Raw genomic sequence first — 12,555 nt, forward strand, 5'->3', positions numbered from 1 at the left:
GACAGGAGAGTCTTCCTTCTGCCTTGCTGGCCATCCTGGATTCCCCACTTCCTTCCCATCTCTTCCCATACACAGCCTCTAATCCAGGTCTTCCTTATTCTGTTCCATTCCAATGGAGGGCTCAGCCCTTCATGTGGACCCACCGATATCCTACCCAATCTTCAGGACGCTACCTGGACTCTGCTATTTCCTGCCTTGTACAACCAGTTGGTCAGCATGACCTAATTCTTCCAACTTTGAATCAAGTCAAATTCAATGTCTTCCCTGAGAAGGCTTCTCTGACATTGTCCGTGTTGGTGGCTATGTCATAATCCCATAGTTAACATTCTTATAAATGTAGATACAGATGCCTATTTTAGTGTCTCTTTCCATAGTCTTCACTTACACAATGGGCAGAAAGAAGCAGGAGAAGCAAAGAGATAACCGTCTACTAACTTATTGACTTGCTGGTGCAGCTCCTTCTTGGTCCATTGAGGCGCCTTTACGGAAGCGAAGAGTAGTAGATGTTCCCGGACGGTGAGGTTGTCCAACAGGATGTCCTGCTGTGGACACACCCCTAGCTCCCTTCTGACCCTGGACAGGTCTGTCTGCAGGTTCTTGCCATTGATGGTGATGGTTCCAGAAGTGGGAGGGCAGAGCCCCGTCAACATGGATCTGCCAGAGAAAACAAACCAGTGCAGAGAAGGCATGCTGCGGATGCTCTGAACTTCAGCAACCCGGTCGGCTCAGGGAGACGCACACATCCCGCCCAGAGCGCACACCTTCTGTGGACCTGCTTTGTACAGAAGTTAAAAGTTGTGAGGAGCTTAAGAGGGATGTCAGTTAGCTAATCTTGGAAATATGGGCCTGTGATAATGTTTATACTCCCACATGATATGCAGATGCTCCTTGACTTATGATCAGGTTACGTGCTGATATTCCCATCATGTCGAAAATATTATAGGTTGAAAATGCATTTAATACACCTAACCTACCAAACATCATAGCCTAGTCTACCTTAAACATGTTCAGAACACTTACATTAGCCTAGAGTTGGGCAAAATCATCTAACACAAAACCTATTTATAATAAAGTATTGCATATTTCATGTAATTTGTTGAATACTGTACTGAAAGTAAAAATCAGAATGGTGTATGGGTGCTCAAAGTACAGTTTCTGCTTGATGTGTGTCATTTTACACCATCATAAACTCAAAGAATCATAAGTCGAAGCACTGTTAAGTTGGGGATCATCTGTACTGTGGTCATAGACCACTACAGTTGTACAAAACTTTAGGATTGTAACATCCAACTTTATTTTTACAGATGAGGAAACAGGCTAAAGAAATAACACATTTACCTCATAATCAGACATAAGCAAAACAGAAATGCAAACCCAGACTCCCACCCTGGGGCCAGCCTTCCTGCCACTTCCGCAGGGCCATCTGTCCATGTCAAAACCAAGAGACCTCAGTGGCCTGTCACCATAAACTCACTTGGCCGACTTTACCAAAGGAAGCCTGAGGATTGCTTGGTTCTGCTTCCTTGCTTCAGGAAGTTTATTGTTTAGGTTTTAAATTGTTTTCTTACTTCTAAAAAGTTAAACATGCACCTACCGTAAGACCTAGAAAATCTACTCCTAAGCATTTATGAAAGAGAAATTAAAATGTGTGCAAACACAGATATGTGCACAAATGTTCATAGCATCTTCTTCACGATCACTAAGAAAAGGGACCAACCTCAATGTCCACCGACAGTGAAAACGTACAGCAGCTGTGCTGCCTCCATGCAGGGGACTACAACGCAGCGACCCTAAGGGCCAAACTGCTGGCACGTCACCTCCACGGATGAATCTGCGAGGCAGTTTGCTGAGTGAAAGAAGCCAGGCATGATTCCATTTATATGAAATTTAGAATAAGTGAACTAATTTATAGCGACAAATAGCGGATCAGTGGTCCTATGGGGGCCAGCATAAAAGGAGGGCACAGACTACCTTGGAGGGGGACAGAAAGGCTCTGTACCTTCGTTGGTGCTTGTCCCACCATCAACCAAATGACTCAAAACTCAGCAGACTGTATACTTCACTGGACACTGTCTACTGCACACAAACTATAGCTGAACAAACTTGATGAACAACTCTTTGCTATATCATTTTACAACCTATTTTAGGGATACTACAGAGTAGTTTATACATGCTCCATATGAGTCTCAAAGATTTTTATTTTAAATAGTGAAGATCCAGCCTATTAGTTGGCGTCTCAGCCTCTCATCTAAGAACCGCCAGGGGGCAGCCACTGAGGATGCTCAGGACATACTACAAATACACACTAAAAGCAGTGTGGTCAGTGAAGCTTGAAACACTGAGAAACTCCAAATTCTCATTGCTCTGCTGAACAAGCATTCCAGGTTTTCCTTGCAAGAAATGTGTCTTAGTAAATGTAGGATGTGGAGTGCTGGCTTTCTGAGTCATTATTTGTGTAACTCGTACTTTCCAAATTTGCGAACACTAAAAAAATACTCAGAGAGCTTTTGAGTTCCATTTCAGCATCTAAGGAACAAAGAAAAACTGTCCATGTTTTTTTTTCTTTCAGATTGTTTTCAATTTGAGATTCCCGAAGCTTTATATATGCTATTTTTCTGCATTTCTTAAGTTTGAGGCAAAGTTCTTTTCATTATTTTGAGTAATCATACTTTAATCCTACATATTTAGCAAAGAAAAGAACAAAGGGAAATGGATTTGTTCAAAACAGTTATTTCATAACTGTAGTGGTTTAACCTTAAACCACCCCTTGCACAGCCAGCTCAAAGCCATGAGGGTTTGCACTCCCTGTTTCTCTGGGGTCACACGTTTGACTCTTTAATCAAATCTCAAGCTATTGAGCCCTAAACCAAAACCCCAGCCCTAACGAGAAAGCAACCACACAAAAAGCAGAACATGAAGAAGAAAAACAGCCAGGTAGTTTTAAAAAATTTGCAAATATCATTCTGATATTCATCTTCCCATAGATATGCAAACAAAATTACATTTACTAGGACAAAAACTAAAAGTGTCACAGGACTTCCAAAGACTAAAGTAAAACATGGTAAGTTATTTGTAGAAAATAAAGAAGAATTAGAGATTAAAGATTTTAAAAAAACCCACAAAACCAACCTCCCCTACCCCTTGGGTCCTGCTCCGGCCCTGAAGCATGACCGTGTGGTTGAGGACACAGGGCCACTCTGGCGAGAGGGCTCTTTCTCCTGTGTCTCTAAACTCTATATTGAACACTCAAAATTTTAAAAAAAGAAATAGAAATCAAACCTTCCGTCTCACAGGTAAACTAATACTTTTAGGACTCAAATGCCCAGTGTTCTAGGAAGGTGAAAGGAGACCCACATGATGGTGGTTTTCCCAGCTCCGTTGGTCCCCAGCAGGGCGGTGATCTGGTCTCTGTGGAAGGTGAGGGTGACGTCCTGGACTGCCGCCTTGTGGCCCTCGTATTCCTTGGTCACGGACACCAGGGCGACTCCCAGGGAACCTCCTTCAAGCTCTCCTTCCCTGTTTGGCAGCGATGACCCTGCGAAGGGGATGCAGATTCATTGTGAGAGGACGTCAAAAGGCCCAGAAATACGCTCATATTGAATAATTCAGTGTTCCCCTTTGGAATTGAATTTTAACTCTGTGAAACATGCAAAGCAATTCAAAAATCTTTCTTTACCAAAACAAGAAACAGATTATATAGCAGCAAAAATTAAAACCTATCACTGATTAGAAAGTTTCAAGCTCTTATGATAACCGTTTTGTAAAAAAATAAAAATAAATACACGCACATGTATTTGTGTATATGCAGAGAAGAGACAATAGGCAGATTAGTTCCACACCAAAATCTCCATAAGAAATATTAATAGTCTCCTGAGGAGGCGAGAGTTAATAGGTGTTTGTTGGTGTGCTCCAAATTTTCTCAAAAATTCATATTTTACTTGGTTAGTCAGAAAAAATTCACTTTCCAATATTGACGCAGAGTGTAAAACCACCATGAAGGGAGCTTGTTCATCTCTGGCTGATGCGTCTGGATTTTCTCATAATGCCCCAGAAGTCGTCCTTTTCTGGAAGTGTCTGTGTGCCTGCGTCTGCAGGAAGGGGCCGGGGCTGGGCCGCAGAGGGGCGGGAACCATCCTCCCCATTTGCAAAGGACAGTGATAATCTTTCTCACAGAAGCATCAGAAATTAAAAATTAAATTAAATTAAAAATTTTTAAGTGTATTATACCTCGTAGCTGCCCACCTTTGCTTATTTTTTACACATATTCATTTTTGGATTCAAGCTTCAGTTTTACTGAATGACAATATAAGCACAAATGCACATAACGCATGGAGGGGAGGATGCTAACAAATAGATAATGAGAAGGTTCTGGGGTTCCTGGGCTTCCCAGAGGAAACATTGTCAGGGACACTGCCTTGCAACCTGGCCCTGTAGCTTTTTCCCGGTGGAAGACAGCCTGAAAAGCAGCACACAATTGCAGAGGCTGGACCAGAAATAAAACACCAAAATCAAAACTGACTGGAGGAAAAATACATGAATCCAATGGTGCTACTCCTTACAAACCTTTGTTCCCAAAGTTCTCATTGAAGAGAAACAGTCCAGAACTTAGAAAATTCCGACTTTTCTCCAGCAAGCCACTCATGTTCTTCCAGTACGAGGCGGTAAAGGGGAAATACCATGGCTTCCTTAAACCGAAAGTTCCTAGAAAATAAGATACAATTAAAAGCAGTTTAATTATCCTTTTATTTAGATGAAGATTCTGTAATAGAATATCTTAACTAATTAGCATAAAATGTTATTCTATGTTAATATTTTCAATATACACCCCATTTACAAACCAGTGACGCCCTGCCCAGGGTGGCCCTGAGGTGGGGGTCTAGCTCACCCTCCTGGGCCTGACCCAGGGCCGTCCACCAGGACCCCTCCACCCCATCCGCCGCATCCACTTCCCCCAACAGGCCCTTAGAATAGGTGTTCGATAAACATTTTTTATTAATAAAAACTGCTGACTATTCCCCAAACTCTCAGCCCTGCCCTGCGTTGCCCCTGTATTTTGCTATTACTCTTCTTTCGCCTGTCTTCGATGTTCGCTTGGGTGGCTAGGCAAAAGGAAGGGCATGAAGTAAGCGCATGACAGAATTAATCGATGGAAACTTCCACGGAGAGGAATAACTCATTATGCTAACATTTCCATATAAAACGCATCACCATTCTTCAAAAGTATTCATTTTGGACCATTTGCCAATCACTTTGCCCTCAGTACATGAAGGAATGAAAGGAAATTTAATTATTAACACTTCTCAATTTCCTTCAACATATGCATTCTAGTTTAAGTTTGATGAATGCAACTTACCTAAAGGCCGAAATTCTACAACTGACTAGAATAAAAAAGGCCTCCCTGAAGACTGTTTTTGCACTTTGATCGTGGAGCAACAGAGGGAGATGCAGCTCTCACACGTTCTCATCAAAGGCGTCAGAGATGATTACACACTCAAAGGACAGTTCACAGCGCTGTCACCTTGGAAAGGGGAAGGCCGGTGTTGATCGGCCAGCAGGCTCAGCACTGACCTTTGGCTGTGGGCTGGGTCGTGTCCCTGAAGTTTCACATGTTGAAGTCCTAACCCTCAGTACTTCAAAATGTGACTATATTTTGAGACATGGTCTTTAAAGAGGTGATTAAGGCAAAATTAAGTCACAAGGGTGAGTACTAATCCAATCTGACTGGTGTCCTCATGAGAGAAGCTCAGGACGCAGACACCCAGAGGGACGGCCCTGTGACCAGGGAGAAGCCAGAGGGTGGGGCCTCAGGAGAATCCAGCCCTGCCAACACCTTGATCTCAGACTTCTGGCCTCTGGGACTGTGAGACAATGAATTTCTTTTGTATAAGCCACTATTTTGCGGTACTTTGTTATGGAAGGCCAGGAAAACTGATGCAGGCTGGTGTTCTCCAAGACCCCAGCAAACTAATAACCCATCCCTTTGTAGGAAGAGGATGGGTAGCACCCAGGTAATTAGGTCATATAACAGCCAGTATTTCTCTGTTCCAGGGTCTTCATTTGCATTAACTCACAGAGCCCTGTGAGCACTGATGTGCAGGGTACTATTTTCACCTCCCTCTTTCCAATGCCAACGGGAGGACCAGCACGGCTTGCCCAGGGACATGCAGCTGCTGGCTGCAGAAAGCACACTCTGGCTGGCCTCTCCCCTGGCAGTCCCTGCCTGTCTGAGCACACACGTGCCACAGCAAGGACACTGCCCCTTCCAAACAAGAGTGGAGACTTGCCTCATCCCCTGAACCACAGTGTCTTTGAGTGTCGATTACAAAAGATGCTTTTGTTCACATACACGCGTGGACCACGAGTTTGTGGAAATAAAAGTACATAATAAGCAAATGCATACATCAGGGAAATTATCCCACCAATGTCGGCACTGCGTTGGGCTCTCTCATGCACAGCCAGCAGCGGTTCTTCTGCTGAGGGGCCCCGAGGACACCAGGATCATTCACAGTAGGGGGCAGGGGGCACCACCTTTAGCTAGAGCAGTTGGCAATGAGGTCAGGTGCCTTCGAAAGCTCATAGATTTCTGAATTAACAATTAAATCCTAGGAATCTAGATGACACACAATGACAAAATGAGGACATACAACTGAGCACAAACATATTCATGGAAAAGGCAGAAATTATTTAACCTTCAAAGTAGGAGAAAGGTGCAGGAAATCATTACTTTCATTTAATGAGATGTTAACATCATTTTCAAAGATGTGGATAAATGCTTATGATAAAAATACCTTTAAAATATAGAGGGAAACTTATATATACAGTATGAACCCAACTAGGTATAGAAAAGTGTCTGGAAAAAGACTGGGAAATATTATTAGTTCTGGCTAGTGAGATTTGAGATAATTAGAGTTTCCCCTGCTTCTTCATAAAGTTTCCAAACATTTTTTAATAAACATGTAGCCAACTGATGTATTATATCTCAAGTTCTCAGACCCATTGGAGAGAAAATAATATTTTCTATATGCACTTTCTAAAGGTGAAACTAGGTGCAATTTGCCACCTGTTCCAAAGGAAGTAATTGAACACCTTCACAACTATGGGGTGCACCACAGGGAAATCCTGAAACAAACTGTCTGCTCTGCTCCACTTCAGCATAAAAGGAAGTTATGCAAAGATAAATATAATTTCATAAAATGGCTTTCAAGCTTTGGGCCGTGGTGATTACCATATATGTATGAACACACATGTGTGCATGCATATACATACACATGCACACATGTCAATGTGAACACGTATGCATGCACATACTCGTGCACACACATGTGTGCACACATACACAACCTCAACAATGTCAGGCATCTCCAGTTCCCTGCAATGGAGCTTCGATGTTGCTGATAATTGATCGTGTCCTCATTTGCTCACTGAGTCTTTGGAAAACGACACCTCCCTCCAGCCCTGACTCACTGTCGAAGATGCTTTGCTGAGAAATGAATAGCTAAGCGGTTTGTACAGAAGCAGGAGGGGAGAGGCTGGCTCATCTCCCAGGGGTCACAGTCCCAGCTGTCAGCCCAAAAAGGAGCAGAGCACATGAGGCCTCAGCACACTGACAAGGAAGCTGGGGAGGTCACTTGGGTCCAGGACGTCCTATGCCTTGTCTCACTGTTCCCAGCGTACAACATTCTGTTCCAGAGACATCGGTCGGCAGCAGAAATCAATTAATCACACCCTCTGGTGGTACGAGGGAGTCACAAATGAATCAGGAAGAGACCCTACCTTCGTACGACCTTCATTCTAATAAAGATGACCAAGCAAATGTTGAAAGGAACACAAGGTGACAGGATATTGTCATCGTAGAGTTTCCGCTGACACGGAGTGGAAGCAGGCCCTTCAATCAGGGGAAAAGGTGTCAGAAAGAAAAGGCAGAGAGATGTGTGGTGGGGTTGCTAGAATTAGGAAACACAAATACAGGGTACGCAATTAAATTTGAATTTCTGACAATTGACAAATAACGTTCTAGTGTGAGTATGTCCCCAAAATTACCTGTATTTTATTGGAAATTCAAATTTAAGTGGGTGTCCCGTATTTTATCTGGCCACCCACGTGGGGTGTTGGGCACACTGGAGACTGCCCCCACCCCCACCAGTGCAACTGGAACAGAGAGCGAGGCGTGAATCTGCAGCAGAGTAGCTTAGGCTGGACTGGGAGCCACCGCAGGTATCAACCTTCATTCTGCACACATTTGGAGCCGGGAAAGACTATCAGCTGGGGGAGGGCAGGGTCCATTTGGGCCGCTTTTAAGAAAGATAACTCCGTGTCAACATAGATTAGACGTGAGCGCGGTGCTTGGTCAGGGGGCTGCCTAGAGGCACAGGAAGGCATCGCAAGTGCACAGAATGGCCCAGATCGGGTACGGCAGGTACGGAGAGGCCCAAACTAAGGCTTCAGGACAGAAAGGGGCAGCAAAGTCTAGGAGACTTTTCAGGGTTAGAAAAAAATAAATTAGAAATAAATTGACTATTAAGGATTGATTTGCTAATTAAACCATCTCAGCCTTAATCTGTCTGGACTTTCAAAATCCTCTTAATTAATCTACCCTACCTGAAGCGGAGAGCTGCCAAATCCACGTCGGCGTGGAGGCGCTGGGCTCCTCGGCGGGCTCTGCAGGCCGCTTTTGCTTGTAATCCCACACTTGTTTTATGCGCATGCTCTAAAAGCGCGGGCACCCTGCTCATGTTACCAGATGTAATTGGGCACATCAACATGGGCAAAGGCCCCCAATTTATGCTGAGATTTTCTCCTCAAGGGGAACCAGGCCAGGAAACTAATTAGCATTGTCCCCCAAAACTGACAGTGATAAAAGAAGAAGTCAATGAAATTAGACAGATCAAGTAGAATCAGATTTAATTGGAAGCACATAAAACAGAGTTTAGGCAATGAAAACTCGTTGAGAGGAACAGATGTTTGCTTGCGAGCTCCTGACTGGAGACCTGCAGTTGACACAGAGCCCCCAGGCCAGGAAACGATCTGCTGCTTCTAGAATGCTGGGGTCATGCCTATAGAGTCACTTTATAAAGAAGAAAGAGGGAAGAAAATGAAGAGGGAAGCATTTATATGGGGCATGGTATGAGAGTGTACGTGTGTCTGAGAGAAAGAGAGCAAGAGAAAGTTCTCGCCCTCCTCCCACTGTGGGAGACCCTCCTACATATGAGAGACTCTGGAACCATGATTCTCAATTTGGTGAGACTCTCTCAGGGGTGTTTTGGAAACGTGAGGGGGGACACTTTTAGTTGTCACAGTGAATGGGTGCTTTACAATGTAGGTTTTATTACTGTTCAGCAATGGTGAGGCCAACAGGTCAGGAGACAACTGCCATTGAAAATATAGTTTGTTGCTCACAGATCCCAAAGGGAGGGAGCATGACACCCCACACAGGGCCACATAGGCAAGCACCAGGTCCGTCAGAAGATTGAGGAAGGAGGGGGAAATGTGGACAAGAGCCTTTACTGTGGTTTCCAAGGGAAGGAACAAGTGAGGAAGGGCAAGTAGGGTTAGCATTGACTAGTGTGTGTACTTTCAGCAGACCTGAGGCATAAGGGCTGCCTTAGGTGTCTGGTACCTGGCCGTGGGCTGTGCAGGGCAGGTGGACAGAGGCCCTGAGTGGGAGGCCTTACAGAGGAGATGGTAAGAGTGTGGGATCTGGATTGCTTGGTTTTCATATGAAAAGCACACCAGCAAGCGAGTCCTTTACTGTGGCTAGGAACTGGCTAGCCCTGAGAGGGGCAGTCCCTTCAGGGTTGATAACTCTCCTCCCAGTCAAAGCATCAGAAGTATGTAAAATACAAAGCCACGATTGACACAATGAGAATGGTACAATTGCCTCTAGTGTGCTGATGCCTGGGACAGTAGGCATCCTACAAGGTTCAGAACAGCCCAGCCAAACAAAGCATTGGCCTTGACTTTCATTCTGAGACTCATCATGCAGCTATGCAAGTGAAAAGCCCTTGTGGTCATTGAGCCTAGGACACATAAACCCAAAATTTCTGTGCAGTTTCAGAGTACTCTGAATTTTCCAGAAAGATTACTGTTTAATGCAGAAATTGCCTATCATTTCAAAAAACCACACCATCTATAGTGATGCCACTCACTGTTTTTGAGTCTGCAAGGCCGCACAAATGTATCAGTCTTCATTTTGCCCGGTTACGCAAATATGTGACAAAATATTTGGAGATTGCTTTTAACAAACTTATAACCAAATAATCCTTAAATTAGCAAAGATTCACAAAATGCAGTAAATTTTATTAATAAAGATTGTTTGAGAACTACTTTATATTAGCGATTCTATTTATTATTAAAGATTGTATAGCATGCTTATAACGCTGACTCAAGCATTATAAAAGTGATCCTTGTAACCAAAGACGCTTGTATAAGGATCACAATCTTTGTAACCAAAAGCATGTGTAATAATTCGAAATAAATAAAAAAAGGATTGTACAGCACAATAAGAAGCCCCTTTTGTAAAAATTGCATATTTAAATTATTAATATGAGGCCCCTATTAGTTTTCAATCTGATTCTGATGCCGCTCCCAGATATCTACTACTCTAGAAATCTTCTTATATTACTGTTCCTTTGCCCAATCCATGCTGTTTCCTGCCACTACTAGGCAATAGATCTCCAAAGTCTTTAACAACCTGGAGACTGAACGTAGGGACTGATGCGAGATGGAATTATGAGACAGGAGCAGCATCTTCGGTTATGCTTTGTCACCACCTGTCCATGTGATAACGGAGGGAATTATCTGATAGTATACTTTAAATAACACCCAGCTCATTTACAAAAATACCATTCTTTTATTTACTTCATTCATGTCTAATATTTCTTGCCACATTTTTTCTACTTTCGTTGAAGTTACTACCACCTACTTTATCATGCACAAATGAGTCTGATCTGGTATTACTTATACGTTAATATTAATTCTATCCCAGTGTCTACATTCATCTCTACTTGCACATTTCCTTTCCTTTTAGCACCAAATGGCTCCTGATGCTTTTCCTTTTCTTAAATCCAAACTTACTCCCCGTAGGTGTGAGCAGCTGAGTGTCTCATTCCGTGTTCTAATCAATCCACACTTGAGCATTGAGAATTACATATCATCTCATTATAAATTACTTTATTTTCATTTAAGTTTTACAATTAAGAAATTATATTAATTTTAAGAATCATATATGCAAGTAGTTTACAGTAGATACAGATGATGTATCTGTAAGTTTCAATTCAAGAGAGTAACGGGGTAATGCAAAATATTTATCTTCAAAAGAGGGTGCCGGGTCAGGAAACACCTAGAAATTACAATGCTCCTTATGGAGCTGAAGGCCCATCATTGTTTTCTAGCAATTTTATTCTTTGCTATTCTTAGCAGACTTTGTCAAAGCTGAAAATAAATACTTTGGGTAATTTACAGATATGTAAATTGACAACGCTAATTTTTTTTTTAACTTTTGAAATGGGAGAATCAGAAATTTCATGATAAATAAAGAAATATTCATTGTCATTTTTTGAACAACTCTATACAAATAAAATAAAAATTTTAAAATCTGTGTTATCAAAAAAAAATCAAGTATATACTAATAATTCAATCATCCTAATTTAGCCAATCATCACCTATTTAGAGCTCTATTATTACACTTAGTCCTAGAGAATTTTATTAATTTGGCAACTTAATTTGTAATCTACAATGATTTTGGGGTCATATACCAATGGCTTACTCTGGGGGAAGTGGAGGGACAGAGGGATCCATAATTTAAAAATCCTAAGAACACAAAGTACCTTCGGACTCTGAAACTCTCCTCACCTTATGAGATCTCCACTGAACTACATGGGGTGGGTAATTTGAAGTCAGCCGGCAGAATGGGACCTATGCCTTTGCTGTGCCTCTTAACAATGACTGTGGGCATTTCCCTTGCTCTTCCAACCCTCCTCTTTCCCATTTATGACATGGGTGTAGGTGTCTTATGTGGAAGGAAACCAGCTACATGAATAGGCAGTAGTTCCTAGGATACTGCCTCAAACTTACTAGCACCGGCCTGTGAACTTATTTATACCAAAGGTCAAAAATGCTTGCTACTGGGGCTGTCCTTGGCTTCACAACAGCTTACTTTGATACAAAATACTTGAAAAGGTGGTGGGGAAAGATTAATAAAAAGAGACGCCAGGTCTTTACATTTTTCACTAATGTGGGAGTGCTGATCACACTTTTTTGGACTTTTATTCCTTTATTTCTATTAATGATATACTCCTTATGGCACCTGATGTCCCCCAAAACTTTGCTAGATTCCTAAAGCTAATTGGGAGAGCACTGAAGACCAGATGACCAGGGCAAGCAAGAGAGGGATTTTACTCCAGAGTTTTCTGATGCAGATTCATCTTCTGCACATAGATGCCCAGGTGATGAAAGAGATCAGAATGGGTGGAAATGAAACTGCACAGCTTCGCACGGATCGTGTTAGTGTTTCTGAGTTCCCGTGTCTCTCTGTTTCTCTCTCTCTCCCCCATCTCT

At 42.6% G+C, this 12,555-nt stretch overlaps 1 protein-coding gene across 1 annotated transcript in view; it reads right to left on the minus strand.

Annotated features, from left to right (window-relative positions):
- The window catches only part of ABCA13 (ATP-binding cassette, sub-family A (ABC1), member 13), a 518,893-nt gene that overhangs the window by 280,686 nt on the left and 225,652 nt on the right, over nt 1-12,555 (minus strand). Inside the window, 3 exon segments of the mRNA XM_012646893.1 lie at nt 436-654; nt 3,355-3,535; nt 4,564-4,701. Of these exon segments, the coding sequence (XP_012502347.1) occupies nt 436-654; nt 3,355-3,535; nt 4,564-4,701 (538 nt within the window).

The sequence above is a fragment of the Propithecus coquereli genome, unplaced genomic scaffold (assembly GCF_000956105.1).
Source record: "Propithecus coquereli isolate 6110/MARCELLA unplaced genomic scaffold, Pcoq_1.0 Scaffold252, whole genome shotgun sequence".
NCBI lineage: Eukaryota > Metazoa > Chordata > Mammalia > Primates > Indriidae > Propithecus > Propithecus coquereli.